General features: G+C 43.8%; 1 protein-coding gene and 1 pseudogene across 2 annotated transcripts in view; one reads left to right on the top strand and one right to left on the bottom strand.

The window, feature by feature from the left end:
* Nucleotides 1-10,583, bottom strand: part of LOC141492788 (uncharacterized) — a 30,030-nt gene extending 19,447 nt beyond the window's left edge. Inside the window, exons 1-2 of one of the 2 annotated variants that reach the window (XM_074193455.1) lie at nt 10,476-10,583; nt 1,891-2,017 (exon numbers count right to left, since the gene is read on the bottom strand). In XM_074193455.1, the coding sequence (XP_074049556.1) occupies nt 1,891-2,017; nt 10,476-10,562 (214 nt within the window). In that variant the 5' untranslated portion in view covers nt 10,563-10,583. Of the gene's footprint in view, nt 1-1,890; nt 2,018-4,079; nt 4,190-10,475 lie in introns of those variants that run through there. The other variant, XM_074193456.1, reaches the window with a different exon arrangement.
* Nucleotides 10,584-13,926: 3,343 nt separating this feature from the next.
* LOC141493743 (phosphoglycerate mutase 1-like) lies at nt 13,927-15,339 on the top strand (annotated as a pseudogene).
* Nucleotides 15,340-15,622: the final 283 nt, after the last annotated feature.

Raw genomic sequence — 15,622 nt, 5'->3', positions numbered from 1 at the left:
GTGAATTGCCCAAGGTCACATAGTTGCGTAATTATTAAGTGTCTGAGGCTGAATTTGAACTCAGCTCCTCATAACTCCAGAGCTGGTGCTATATCCACTGCGCCACCTAACTGCCCTGCAACTCTAATTTTAAAAGCAAATTAATTTTATGCAATAAACATTTATTAAGCTCTGATTTGGGGCTAGTTTCTGGGTCACAAAAACAAAGGAAATAGCATTTGTCCTCAAGAACACACATTTCTCCAACATATTCTGGTCAATGTCATATTCATTCTTTGATAGCTTCAGAACTTGCATGAATTTTAAAGTCAACAAGATAGAATCCTTTCTATTCTAAGCACTGAACAATCTCTCTAATCAGGTCCCTTTCAACACCATCCACCAAAAAGGTATATTATGCTATTAGCTAAGGTTTATTTGTGTGTGTGTGTGTGTGTGTGTGTGTGTACATACACACTCAAGTGGCATCCTGGAATGCACACACACACACACACACACACACACACACACACACACACACGGGGGGGGGAAGCTTGTTTCTCTTCTTTCCTTTCCTTTCTTCCTTTCTCTCTCCCTTCCTCCTTCGTTCTCTTCTGTTTAAGAAAAGGTACAGGGAGAATAGGATTTATTTATTAAGAAGGAATCATTGTACCAAAATGAAACAGGTCAATTTAAAAAAAAAAAGAATATCACATTTCCCACTTCCACCCCACTCTTTCTCATCATTAGTCCCAAACCCCTTTTAACTATTTTTTTTTTTAGGTTTTTGCAAGGCAAATGGGGTTGAGTGGCTTGCCCATGGCCACACAGCTAGGTAATTATTAAGTGTCTGAGACCAGATTTGAACCCAGGTACTCCTGACTCCAGGGCCGGTGCTTTATCCACTGCGCCACCTAGCTGCCCCCCTTTTAACTATTTTTATCATCTCTCCTGACCATTCTACTGTTGCTTATGTCTTTTTGTCCATATTTCTCTGCCTCCAACCCATTGCTAGGCAACCTCCCTTCACTTCCCTTACCACAGGAGCAGGGAAAGCTCTGCCCTCTTCCCTAAGATACATAGGTTTACTTTCACCAACATGATGCTATCTCTATATCTTGAGGGACCCCCAAGCCCTTCTCCCACCTCAGCATGATTTCCAGCTATAAGTATTGACTTTACTTAGAAAAACAGGAACAAGGGGAGAGATTATGCTTATAATAGCATTTCAGCCATCTGATAACATCTACACAAGAAAGGGACTGAGAGTTTCTGTCAGTACATTCACTGCAGCTCTCTGAGGACACTGTGTATCTACCCTCATCACAACTGGCAGTGGATAAAAGAAATATATCCTTTAAAAAACCCCAAATCTAACCTTTTTATTTAAATGCTTTAAAAAAGGTCTAAGATCTGGTGTAGATTAAAATTGTTTATATAAAATTGCAAAGATGTGAAATGAGTAATACAATCTCTAATTAGATTTCAAAGACAAAGTAGACATAAAATGGTTGCTTTAAACATATAAACATTTTAATGTACCTTAAAAAAGGTTTTAAAAATAGATGCTTTATCCTAGATTAAAGTAAAGGTAAAGGTACAGTTTAAATAAAGGTACAGAAGCTCATCTATAAATTGAAAAAATATGTTTTAAAAAAAAAATCACACTATCAGGGGGCAACTAGGTGGCCCAGTGGATAGAGCACCGGCCCTGGAGTCAGGAGGACCTGAGTTCAAATGTGACCTCACATATCTAATAATTACCTGTGTGACCTTGGGCAAGTCACTTAACCCCACTGCCTTATCGGAAAAAAAACCCCCAAAAAATCACACTATCTATTGAGAGTTGGTGAGCTATCTATGTTGATTCCATGAGAGTTACCCTCAGAGTGTATAAAGAAACTTTCTTACCCAAAGAGATCAAAGTTTCATAATTAGTCCTCATCACATGCTTATAAAGTTCTTTCTGGGACCATTCCAGCTTCTTCCATTCAGTCTTTGAAAAATACACAGCCACATCATCGAATGTCACAGACACCTGGAATCAGAAACATAATCATAACTAACATTTAGATAGCACTTAACTGTGGTCAGACATTATGCTAAATGCTCTTTAATTATCATCATTTAATTCTCATCATTTAATTCCAAAAAAGTAGGTACTCTCATTATCCTCATTTTACAGATAAGGAAAGAGGTGAACAAACAGTGACCTGTCTAGTGTCATTCGACTAGGAAGTACCTAAGTCACATTGGAACTCAGGTCTTCTTAACTCTAGGCTCAACACTCTAACCACTGCCCCACTTAGTTACCTCTTTTTTTTTCATGATATATTTTTGGGGTTTTTGTTTGTTTTTAGGTTTTTGCAAGGCAATGGGGTTAGGTGGCTTGCCCAAGGCCACACAGCTAGGTCATTATTAAGTGTTTGAGGTCGGATTTGAATTCAGGTACTCCTGACTCCAGGACTGGTGCTCTATCCACTGCGCCACCTAGCGGCCCCTCATGATACATTTTTAAAAGACCAAGATTAGCCCTATCAGAAAAAAAAATATTACAAAGCAGTTTCTTCTCATTGTATATTTTAAGCATCTTAAAGGTGATCTTTATTTCAACATTTCAGGATGCTGCTTGAGTAGATTCATCTAAGACATCTGGGGATCTTTTCCTAATTACAATAAAATCCAGAACCCCATAATAATTCATATTCTCTCTCTCTCTCTCTCTCTCTCTCTCTCTCTCTCTCTCTCTCTCTCTCTCTCTTCTCTCTCTCTCTCTCTCCCCCCCTCCCCGTGTGTGTGTGTGTCTCTCCCCCCCTCCACAGACAAAAAGACCCATTGGGTGACTAAAAAATAGATCTATTAGTAATTAGAGCCTTAGTAAAAGAGAAATAGAAAAATGACATTATCTCATAAGAACTACAACAGATTCTCACCACTAATGGGCATTTAAAAAATGTTTATTTATTGACTGACTCAGGCCCAGGATAATCCTCGGCACCATCTTCCTTCACTTCTGCCATATTTTAAAATCATCTATGAAGGCTTTTCCTTTAGAAAAAGAAAAATCATATTTTTCAAGGTACATTTTCTATATACTTCTCAGTGTTTATTTCCATTATTTGACATAAGTATTCCAGGGGAACACCTAGAGGATTCTTCTTACAAGAAAGCCCTTTTTCCAAGTGCAACGAAAAGGTTGGCAGCTACAGACAGCAAAGCAGAGTCATGCTGCCCAAAATAGGTCCCAGGAGGATTGACAGAAACACAGACTCCTCAGCGTATAAGACCTTGGCATAAGAGTAGTAGAGGTACAGTGATCTCGGCAGGACCACCACATGTTCACATGTTGTAATAAAAAGATATGGTTTCAAAACAGTCATCTTTTTTTTAAAGTCATCTTCTTATACTTCACTAAAGTGCTTCTTACCTGTAAAGATTTGATCTATCATCATTACTCTGTCCCCAAAGAAGAGGGAAATGAATATGAAAGAATAAGAATAAAGAATAAGAAATCTTCACCAAGAAAAGAATTTACCAGTTTGGAAGAAACAGAATCAGTTTTTCTGCCTAACGTGAAGATGCTGCATTTTCCTGATCTATAGTGATATGGTAACTGGCCAGTAGTCGCTGCTCGCAGGGGAAGTTCCAGGCTCAGCCTCCCATGACGGGATTTTCTCCGCATGTATGTAAAGAGCCTGGCAAACTTGAGAGCACACAAGGGCCGTCAGCTCTTCCTTTCGCGGGGCACTTGGCCCTGCCACCCACTGGACGGAGGGCGAGGTTTTGGGGCGAGCGCTGCCCCCCAAAACCGAGCTAAAATGGGGCTGTTTCAATCTGTTGACACGGACGCTCGGACCAGGGCAGACTCCCCCTGCGCAGCTCGCATCTTCTAGGTGTACCCCGAATTAGGACGAGGCAGTCCCCCCAAGTCGCCCTTTCCTCCCAGTCTCCAGGGCCGCGGACTCCCCTCGTTCATCCACACCGAACCTCCGGTCTTGCCCGTGGGCCGGGGCAGGCGGGGTCACCCCAGACCCCAGTCCCCTCCTCCCTGCGCGCGTCCTGGCGAGGCCGGGCTTGGGGGAGAGTTCGGCGCGGCTCACCTTAACGCGCCTCCTCCGGGCCATGGTCTGTGTCCGCGGCCCGAGTCCGGTCCGAGCCGCAGCCTCTCCCCAGCCTCCTCCCTCCGAGGCCCGAGGCGCCGAATCTCGGACAAGCGGGCCCGAGTCAGCGGGGCGGGCGCGGGGCGCCGAGGTCCCGGGGGCGTCGGGCGTCCCGCGCTCCGGCTCCGCCTGAGCCTCCGCACCCGCGCCCCGGCCCCGGCCCCGGCCCCGGCCCCGGCCCCGGCCCCGGCCCCGGCCCCGGCCCCGGCCCCGCTCGTCTCCTCCTGCCCACGCCAGCTGTTGCCGGGCCCACGCGGTGCATCCTGGGACTCCTGCCCCCTTCCCCGCACCCCCCGGCTGGAGGCAGCCACTTGTGGGGATCGCTCGTCAGCCTGGGCCTCGGGGCCGCCCCGCCCCCGCCCCCAGCCGGGCCCGGCCGGGCCGGACCAGCCCACAGACGCGCCGTCCCGCTCCTCTCCCCGCGCAACTCTCCAGCCCCGCTCAGCCCCCGCTGCCAGAAGGCAGGCGCTGTCCTCGGGCTTCAGCCTCCCCCGCCGATCCCACTTTTCTCGGGCTTCAGGACGGCTCCCCCGGCTTTCTGCCGCCTGTCCGGCCGCTCCTCGGGCCTCTGCTGCCCCATTCCCCCATCCCTGGGCCGCCCCCTACTCCGCGGGCTTCCCGGAGTCCCTGTGCCCGGCCCGGCCAGTCTCCCCTTTAGCACTGCGGTCAGGCAAGCCGACTGCCGACTGGATGGTTTCAGCGGCATCCCTAACACGTCTTCAGTTCCACACAACTAAGCTGAATGCGTTCTATTTCCCCCGTAACCCTTCCTTCATTCCCAACTTAACAACTTCTGTCAAAGACAGCATCACCCTTCCGTTGTCCCAGGTTCGTAATCTCAACATAAGCCCGCACTCCGCACTCTCCCTTGCCCCACAGAGTGAATCGCTCGTCAGGTTTTGCCTTCACCCTCTCTCAGCTGTCCCCTTCTCTCCCTTCTCTCGCACATTAGCTCCCTTAGTCCAAGCACTCATCACCTCGCACCTTCCGACTGGTCTCTCTCTCCCTCAAAGTCTTATCATTCCACCCTAAGTTATCCATTGCTGCCAAAGTAAAAGTTCCTTCAACACAGATCTAACCTTCTCCTCTTTAACCAAATCCATTATTTATTCCCTCTGGGATAAAATAGAAACTTTGCTGTTTATCTTTTAAAGCCCTGCTCCCAACTTAGCTTTCCGGCTTCAATGAACATCACTTCCTCTCTTCATTTCTTTGATCCGGTCAAATTGGCCTTCTCTCGGTTCTTTAAATATGACTCCATCTCCCATCTCTGCAACTTTTGCCCTGGTTGCCCCACAGGCTTAGCTCACAGAATTCCTCTGTTCCTCTAAGATGTAGCTGCAGCATTATTTTCTGCACAAAACCGTTCCTGATCTCTCCCTTATCAGGGGCTTGTGCCTTGTATTATATAATATCTCCCACTAATAATAATAGTAAATAGCAATAGTAAAATAATAATTTGTATTTATATTATATTCTGTATGCATTTTATAAGTGCTTGTTGATTGCCTCATTAGAACATAAACTTCTAGAGCGTAGGGACTGCTTCATTATTCATACTTACATTCCTAACTCTAGTCCTGCTGCCTAGAACATTCAGTTCAGTAATCTCAGTCATGTGCAATTCTATGCCCCTGTATATTCTTTTTATGAACTAATTGTACTTGAAAATACTAAGAATTTTTATCTGCAGTTCTGAGTCATAGATATAAAGATGAAAGAAAACAGTATTAAAATGCTTTTTTTGAGACATAGAAATAATTGCAGCTCCATTTCTTTTTATATATCTGTAATCAGGCTTTTCTATTTTTCTGCTACATTGATAAGGCCTATTTTACCTAAGTGGAAAATGTACTTCTTTGGAACGAAAAGAATGCCGAAATTTGAATTCAAAAAAAGAACACTAAATTTGTAGTCAGAGAATTTCTGTAGAATCCTACCTCTGCCTCTTATTACCTATGTGATTTTGGGCAAGTCATTTTAACTCTCTGGGTCTGTTTTTTAACCTATAAAATGAGGTGATTGACTAGAATCTAGTCACTAGATGACTTTTAAGGTCCCCTCTAGCTCTAAATTTATTTTGATATGAACCTTTAAATCTCTCTCTGCTTCCTACTACTCAGAAGTCTCCTAATTAGTTACAAGGCTGGGAATCTAGTTCATCACCCCAGTTACAGTCATTAGGAATACTTACTACAATGTAAAGGTATAATAACTATATTTTCTAAATAAAAAAATAAATACATATTCCTGAGTTATTTTATTTCTAAGAAAAAAATCTTAGAAAAATGTAAAATCAGATTTAATTATGTGAAGTACAAAGCTTCTGTATTAAAAGGGATCTCTCAACACAGTTCTTTCCCAAGCCATCACCCCTTCACCTCTACTCTCTCTTTCTTTCACCTCTCTTGGTAAACCTCTTGGTAAACCAATTCATCTCAGTCCCTTTTCATCAAGCTTATCTTGTCCTGCCAAGCCTCCCATTTTCTGTTGCCTTTACTCATACTTTTCTACTGAATAAAACTGGAGAAATCCACAGAATTGTGCCAAATCCACTATACATTTATGTTACTTAACTTCAACCAGGCCTTTTATATCTCTCTAATTAATTTACTCCCACTAACCAGAGAGGCTTTTCCAAACCTTTTCATGCCCCCTCGTACCTCCCTGTATTTCCTCTAATGCCACCCTATCAACTAAGACTTTGCTTCACATCTTATTAAAAAAAAAAGATTCCTTTTGCCAAGAGCTTGCTCCTCCTCATTTCACATCACTCAGATTTGTTCTGACAGTATCTCCCCCATCATTCTTGTCTCTTGTGAATAAACAAGGTAATGAGACTCACAGAATCATGGAACACTGGAGGTGGAATGAAGCTTAGAGGTTGTTCCAACCCAACATGCTGCCCATGAAATGCTTCAGCAACATTTGCAGTTATACAATCTGTTGAAATGCTTCCAGTGAGTGGGAGATCACTAACTCACAATATTACTTCTGGTTTTTAGTGGTTTTCACCTATGTTCACTGACTTTAAGACAGAGATTTGTGGGAAGAGCTAAACTTGATTCCTTGCTTTCAAAACTTACCCTTTTGGAAGAAAAAGAAAAAGATTAATGATATCTGGGTAAGAAGAAAAAGGAGACCAGAGAAAGGGACAGCATGTCAATAGATTAAACCATGCTAGCCTATCAGAAGATCTGGACTAAGCATATGCTCATATGTGCCATAATGGGAGTCCCCAAACCAATGATCTGCTCCAGAGTAGTAAGAACCAAGGACAACTTTTACTTCCTAGCAAAGGTATTTTTCCCTCTTACAGTTGGCAGGGTAAACTAGCTAGTTTGCATTCATTTATTGCATTCAATGAAGAGATCATTAGCTTAAATTTGTTGACCATCAGAAATGCTTAGCTATACTTGAGGCTCACAAATAAACGGAGCAAATACAAGGGAATGGGAGTATTCCTTGATCTAAACTAAATGTTTGACAGAGGTAGGTAGTCTTAGGACTGGAGTGACTAGAACCATGTGGAAGAGAAGCATAAAACTGTTACAAGCCTGGCATATGATTCAACTGGCAGGAAAGAGTGGGAAAGGATGCTTTCATTTTCAAACTGCATGCAGCTGTTCTGGGCCAGCTGAATTCGAAAGGAAAGCAAATCCTTTTAGAGAGAAAGGGAACAGAAAGAAAATCCAGCCTCCTCAGCACACTGGCAGCTCAGCTTGCCTCATTCACTGCTGCCTACTTATAACCTACCTTTCTATAATGCCTACCATTCACCCTGTTCTTTGTCTCCTATCCTCTCTGGAGCTATATAAAGGACAAGCCAAATCTTCCAAGTGTCATCATATTCCTTTCTTCTGTCTCTCACCTTCAACTCACACTCATTATCCCTTAATATAGACCTGCTGAAATCTCATTCATCCCTCAAAATCCACATCGAATTCCACATCTTCCCTGCAGATATCAACATTGCAATGAAGAGGAAGTGCTGAGCACCACAAAGAGTTGAAAGTGAAGCTTAGAATCAGAGTTTGAATCAGCACTACAGCAAGGGACATCCTCAAAGTACATTGTGCTGCGGGTGAGGCATTCACATGGTAAGAGTTAATCAATTGAGCAGTCACGGAGTTTTCATTATTTAGGTACCAAGGATACAGATTCAAAATACTCTCCCATTGGTAGTTTCCTGACCCAGCTTCAGAACCTTAACTTTGAGGATGGGGCCATGCCTGCCATACTTCAATCTTCTGCTAGCTCTGCTGACTCTGGACTTTTGCCACCATGCCTCAACTGTCTTCTCACCCTGGCATTTCTTTCATCTCCTGGGCTATTCTTATCCTGGAACATTCACATGTCCCTGTGAACCCTCCTTCAGAACATCTATTTCTTCTTCTAGCTCTCTGAAATTTGCCACTATGTTCCAATGCAGGTACCTTCCTCCCGCCTTTTCAAATAATTACTTTCCTGTCCTCTCTTGCCTGTATTTGTATTCTCAGAGCTTAATATTGTATCTGACCTAGAGTAAATGCTCAATAAATGTTTCTTGTCTTGACTGTATTGTCAGGAGACTTACATTCCAATGGAAGAGTTGGCATGTTTTCAACAAGTATTTATAAAGTGCCTGCCACATAGCAGGCATTTTAAAAAAGCCCTGAGGATAAAAAAAGGGAAAAATGAAGTATTTCTTGCTCTCAAGGATCTTATATCCTATAATAGTAGTTAATGGCTAGTATTTGTATAATTTAAGACATTTCAAAAATGGATTATGGAATATACATCTAAGACAAAAGCCACCAATGGGAAAAGCAGATTAGAAAAGAACAGAGATTCATGAACTTGAGAAAGTATAGACAAAGAAGCATTGGTATTGAAACTCATCATCTTTTCTCCAAAAAATTTCCACCTCTTAGTCTCATCCATCTCTGCTAGTGACAGTTAATTGGGTTCTATTCTCCATACCCTTCTTATAATATCCAATCAGTCACTTCTAGTTCCTCTATAGATAGAGGAACTTCTGTTCATTCATTCCCTCTCTCCTCCTAAATATCAGAGTGGTTTTTCAGTTTATTGAAACAAAAGGTTGATAGCTCCATCAGGAAGGAACTCAAGACCCTTAAAAAAAAACAATTCAAGAGATTATTGATGAAGTTAAACCATGAAACTGTAACCCAAATATGGATGTCAGTTTGAAAACACAACCCTGTGAAAATGGAAGTGAAAAACAGAGAGCCGTACAATTGGGGAAAAAATGGAATATTTGAGGATATAACATTCAATTCTTCATCCTAAAATGCAGTTTGCCTCTGGATACTTCTCTTGAAGAATCCTGAAAGGTCTTAGAGAAAATCATTTTTAAAATTATTATATATGTATAAATTAAGTATAGTTAAGAAACACATCTAGGGGCAGCTAGGTGGTGCAGTGGATAGAGCACTGGCCCTGGAGTCAGGAGTACCTGAGTTCAAAGCGGCCTCAGACACTTAATAATTACTTAGCTGTGTGGACTTGGGCAAGCCACTTAACCCTGTTGCCTTGCAAAAAAAAAACACCCTAAAAAAACAAGAAACACATCTAGTTTTTTTGTTGATATTCAAAGTTAGGCTTTTATTAATATATTCAACATAAAAGATATTTATCTTGTCACCTTTAAATGTGTGATCTACAAAGAAGTTTTGAAATATTTTAAATTATAAAATTGCCATCTACCATGAATACAGAATCTAAGTTCTTTGTGGTCAAGGAATGTTTCAGTGAGGATCTTGAACCAAATGTGAAATCTAACAAAAAAGAAACCAAGGTCGAGCATGTGATCTTAGCAAAAGGAAGAGGGTGTTCTGGGGAATAATTTCTTCTGTGAATGCAATTAATTTAAAAGTTGAAATGTTTTAGCAGGCAAGTTTTGTTTTCAACGTCTGTTTTTCTTTTAGGTTTTTGCAAGGCAAATGGGGTTAAGCACAAAAATTGGGGGTACTCCCCAAATGGTTAGATTCAGAGCATCTCTAGTTCCTTCAACCTTTCCTAATATAATGAGAGATTAAGGCAAGCCTTCATCATCTCGTTTACCCTTCTGGCCCATCTCCAATTTATTAATGTCCTTTTTAAAGTAGTATCCAGAACTGAACACAGTACTCCAAAAGTGGTCTGACAAAGGCAAAATTCAACAATATTATCACCTTATTCCTGAAAACAATGCCTCTTTTTACTGCAGCACCACACTGCATTAACTTTTTGACTGCCACATCACAGTGCTCACAATACACTGGAACATCCCAGATTTTACTCGGACAAATTGCCGTCTAGCCACATATCCAGCCATGCCCCGCAGTCACTCACCAAGCAACAGCTGGGTGCCGCCTCGGCCCAGGCGGCAGCTGCCCCTTTCCATCCTGGCTGCCAGCCCCTGCATCCAGCCTGGCCCATCACACGACTCCATTTCTTCCGAGTCTTCTCCACGAGCCTCCCATCTCTCCGCCCCTGCCCCCTCGCCCGGCTTGGCACGCCTGCCCCCGGTCCCCAGGGAAGTCCACACTGTGTTTGTCAGCCATCCCGGGGGAGACCGGCCGCGGTTGGGCCTCCACCTCCTCTCCCCACGTGCCATTTCTCTTTCCCTCCATTTCTGGCGGGGATCCCCCAGCTTCTCACAAGCCAGGCCCATCCTGGCCCCTGGGTCTTTCTTCCTCGATGTCTCTTGGCCCTGGATATGGAAATCCCCTCCACACCCGTCTAATCCCCCCCCGTGGGGTCCCCCCGGACCTCGGGGGCCCCTTTACCCCGCAGGCCCGCAGGAGGTGCCAGGGCGAGAGGTGCCAGGGCGAGAAGGGCAGAGCTGCAGGGGTGGGGAAGGAAGGTTCCCAGGATTCCCCGCGTGTAACCTTGGCAACAGACGACGCGGCCCGGGGCGGGGCGGGCGGAGGGAGGGTCTGCGGCTGCACCGATTGGAAGCCGGAGCGGTAGGGGCCGGGCTGGTGCCTGCGGGAGCTGGAGGTCACGGTCAAGGTTCCTGCTCCTGCGCTTACGGAGGGGCGGTGGTCGGGCTCCAACACCCATGGGGGCCTGGGCCTTCGTCCCCGAGGCGGGGGGCTCTTTAAGTCTCCAGAGTCGGAGATGTGGGAGTTGCCCCCCGCCGCAGGAGCTGGAGGCGCCCCTGAGCCCACTGGACTGTGGGGGCTCGTTTACAGGAGGAAGAGGGACCGGGAGAAAGGGGCGCTTTGGGGGCCTTTTCACCTCCTCCTTACTCCCAGCCAAAGCTTCAGGCATTCGTCCAGTCTAAAGAAAAATCGGAAGCTTATTTGGATTTCGAGCTTCCCCAGTACAGATGATGAACCTGAAACCCAGAGAGAAAAGTGACTTTTAGCTCATTAAATGGTTTTAACACGGAAACCAGCCATGGCCTCTTGGTCTTGACTTCCAAGTCAGGACTTTTGGCGCTAGGATGGTCTCCCGCAGAGGAAAATCTGATTGTTCATGGAAACAAAGCTAAAACACTTGTTGTAACGTATAAGAAAACATAGAAAGGGAAATCTCAACAGGTTTGATGGAGTGAAATGGGATAGATCACTGAAGGGAAGCCTGAACTAGCCAATTTGGGCTAGGAAACAGTCACAAAAAGACCACCTTGTCAGCTTCTTCATCCCTCTTCCCACATTTCATGTCTTGAGGGGACCTGACTCGGTCTCTCTAGATTTGGGGAAAAGCTTTCATTTGTGCTGAGGAGAGGAGATACTGTCACTAAAATCCTCCGGATGTTTTTCATTAAAGGATGGAAATGAACCTGTTTTCTCAGAAACCTCTCTAGGCAAATCAGTATAATCTACCCGATTGTTCTCTGGTGGTCCTTCTGTGTTTTTTCCCAGGGTAACATTGCCATTTCCAGCAACCTATCCTCATAAGAAATAGATCCTACTGGTTGCTCTCCAGTTTGTCAGTGATTTTCCTAAGCTGTGGTACCCAGAGCATGGATTCACATTTATTTTAGGGTTGGGTTTTTTTTTTAAGATTTCTTGGGGTTAAGTGGCTTGCCCAGGGCCACACAGCTAGGTAATTATTAAGTGTCTGAGTCTGAGGTTGGATTTGCACTCAGGTATTCCTGAAATCCAGGGCCGGTGCTCTATCCACTACACCACCTAGCCACCCCCTGACATTTATTTTAACAATAATTCTGGTTTTAAAAGACAAAAGGAAGTGTAGGGACTTAAAGGTTTAAGTCCTGGAAGCTGTTTTCATGGAGCCAGTTATATCTCTCTGTTATTCAAATTTATGTTGAAGGTTGCTTAAGTTTCTTGCCAGCTTTATATGGCTTACCTGTCTCTTTCCCTATTGTGTGATAAATGTCTGTTCAGACTTCCCTTTAGTGATCTATCCCATTTCACTTCATTAAACCTGTTGAGATTTCCCTTTCTATTTCTTCTTATACCTTGTAACAAGTGTTTTTGCTCTGTTTCCATGGACAATCAAATTTTCCTCTACAGGAGATATGAAAACATTTCTCATTCTTATGAGAATGCTTTGAAAGGAGATGGGGGTGCTGCAGAACTAAGCCTGCAATCAAGAGGGAGGATAACATATTCTTTGGTCAATTTTCATCAGGAAACCAGTTCTCTAGATGTCTAACAGGAAACCAGTTCTCTAGATGTCTCCTATTGTCAATGGGGTCAATTAAGAATTTTCCACACAACTTTCCAAAAATTGAAGGACTCAAATTTTAGCTAAGGCAGTAGCCAGTTTAAAAGTAACATTTAAGCTACTGTATAAATCTGGGCATTCTGAATACTTGAATATGTGCAGAGGGAGAAGTGAACAACATTGCACTTTATCAGTACTGTAAAAAAGTGGAAATGCAATTCTTTGTCCTGGAAAATAAAGTATTTAAAATTGGCACCTAAAAAAAAAAGAATTTTGACTGAGGATTCTTCCTTTTCCCTGAAATAACATGGATGAAACATTGCACCATGGACCTAGATAGAACAAAAGGTTTCATGACAGCCATAGGAACATATCATAGCAGGGACATTCCCCACATTGTTAGATTCAGAGTATCTCTAGTTCCTTCAACCTTTCCCAATACGATGAGAGATTAAGGCAAGTCTTCATCATTTTTTTTTTTTTTTTAGTTTTTGCAAGGCAATGGGGTTAAGTGGCTTGCCCAAGGCCACATGGCTAGGCAATTATGTGTCTGAGGTCCGATTTGAACTCAGGAACTCCTGACTCCAGGGCCGGTGCTCTATCCACTGCGCCACCTAGCCACCCCCCCAAGCCTTCATCATCTTGGTTGACCTTCTGGACCATCTCTAACTCATTAATGTCCTTTTTAAAGTGGTATCCAGAACTGAACACAGTACTCCAATAGTGGAGTACTGACAAAAACAAAATTCAACAATATTATCACCTTATTCCTGAAAACAATGCCTCTTTTATTGCAGCACCATATTGCATTAACTTTTTGGTTGCCACATCACAATGCTAGTAATACACTAAAACATCCCAGATTTTATTCAGACAAATTGCTGTCTAGTCATTCCTCATCTAAAATTTATAAATATGATACATACATATAAAGACTTTACATTTGAATCTCATCTTTCTAGATTCAACCTAATAGTTTGGCCTGTCAGAATCTTTTTTGAATACTAACACTCATCCCAGTATGTTTGTTAACCATATCAGCTTTAGGGCATCTTCAAATCTGATGAGCAGGCCACCTGGGACAGCTAAGTGGCAGTGGATAGAGTATTGGTCTTAGAGTCAGGAAGGCACGCTGGTTTGTCCACTGGTTCCCTCTGTGCCATCTGCCCTGAGCCTTTGCCCCGCCATGGCTACTTACAAGCTGGTGCTGATCAGGCATGAAGAGAACACCTTGGAATCTGGAGAAATGCTTCAGCAGCTGGTATGATGTGGACCTGAGCCCTGCCAGGCATGAGGTGGCCAAGCACAGTGGCCAGGCGCTATGAGATGCTGGTTATGAATTTGATATCTGCTTCACCTCTGTCCAGAAGAGAGCAATTCGTACCCTTTGGACAATACTAGATGCCATTGACCAGATGTGGTTGCCTGTTGTGAGGACTTGGCACCTCAATGAGTGGCAGCAAAGCAGACAGCGGCTAAGCATGGTGAGGCCCAGGTGAAGATCTGGCGGCGTCCTTCTACTTCCCTCCACCTCCAATGGAGACTGACCACCCTTTCTACAGCAACATCAGCAAGGACCGTTGCTATGCAGATCTTACTGAGGATCAGCTACCCTCCTGTGAGAGCTTGAAAGACACCACTGCTCCGGCTCTACCCTTCTGGAACAAGGAAATCATCCCTCAGATCAAGGAAGAAAAATGAGTTCTGGTTGCAGCCTATAGCGTTAGTCTTCGAGGGATTGTCAAGCATCTTTAGAGTCTGTCTGAAGAAGCAGTCATGGAGCTGAATCTGCCCACTGGCATTCCCATTCCCATCATGTATTAGACAAGAATCTGAAACCTATCAAGCCAATGCAGTTCCTTGGAGATGAAGAGATCATTCGCAAAGCCATGGAGGCTGTGGCAGCCCAGGGCAAGGCCAAGAAGGGAAAGTGGGTTGTCAGTACAGCAGTAGCCAAGTCCTTCCCTTCTCACTTTCTCCACCACTCGGTCTCTCCCCTGCCTGTTCCACACACTGACCATTGCTTTAGGGATCATAACACATAGCTGCAGGTGGGGGACCGATAGTTCCTTTTCTCATTTTCTTCTTTCCTATTTCAGACCAATTCCTTTCTCTCTTGTTGATCCCCCTTCAACCACTTTAGTCAAAATGCCTCCTGGGTTGTTTGGCCCATTAAGGACCTGGTTAGAGATGGAGACCTAGTAAGAAATGACTGTTGTGGGTCAAAGAAGCAATTGTTCCAGTTATTCCTATGAGCCAGTTGTGCCAGTAGAGCAGCCCTCTCAGGGGATGTTGTAGGAAGCTGCCCATAACTCAGGTGGTCATTTAACAAGTCATTAAAGTCTTGTTTGCCCTCCCTAATTCAAGAAAAATTAACCTGGGAGGTTGAGATCATGTCTTAATGTTTACTTGATGCATTTGCTTTCACAAAAGGCCCTTTTCAGACTGGTTATTAGTGGCTTTTGAAATTAAACTGTCCCACTTGGTCGTCATCAGACATCTCAAGAAGCATCACAGGAGAGTTCCTTGATTTCTAAGAGGTAAAGAAATACATTACACTGTGTATTTTATAACCCCTGCTCTGTTCTGTGGAAGTGAAATGCTCCTAGATTATGTTGAAATATGTCTCAGTTTCCCACTGCCTTCTACCTCATGTCCAACCACCTGGGTCTTCATCAGCTTTAACATTAACTGTACTAACCTCCTCCCCTCCCCCTTTTTGTTGTTCACTATAATAAGTGATGTGCAATGAAAAAAAAAGAATCAGGGAGACTTTGTCATTAAGATAAGCTAATACTAGTTATCAGTATTTTTGCAGGTAGGACATTCAGTTTGTCTTATAAATAGTGATAATATTA

This window comes from Macrotis lagotis, chromosome 7, assembly GCF_037893015.1.
Source record: "Macrotis lagotis isolate mMagLag1 chromosome 7, bilby.v1.9.chrom.fasta, whole genome shotgun sequence".
NCBI classification, from domain to species: domain Eukaryota; kingdom Metazoa; phylum Chordata; class Mammalia; order Peramelemorphia; family Peramelidae; genus Macrotis; species Macrotis lagotis.
This window is presented reverse-complemented; position numbering and strand designations above follow the sequence as displayed.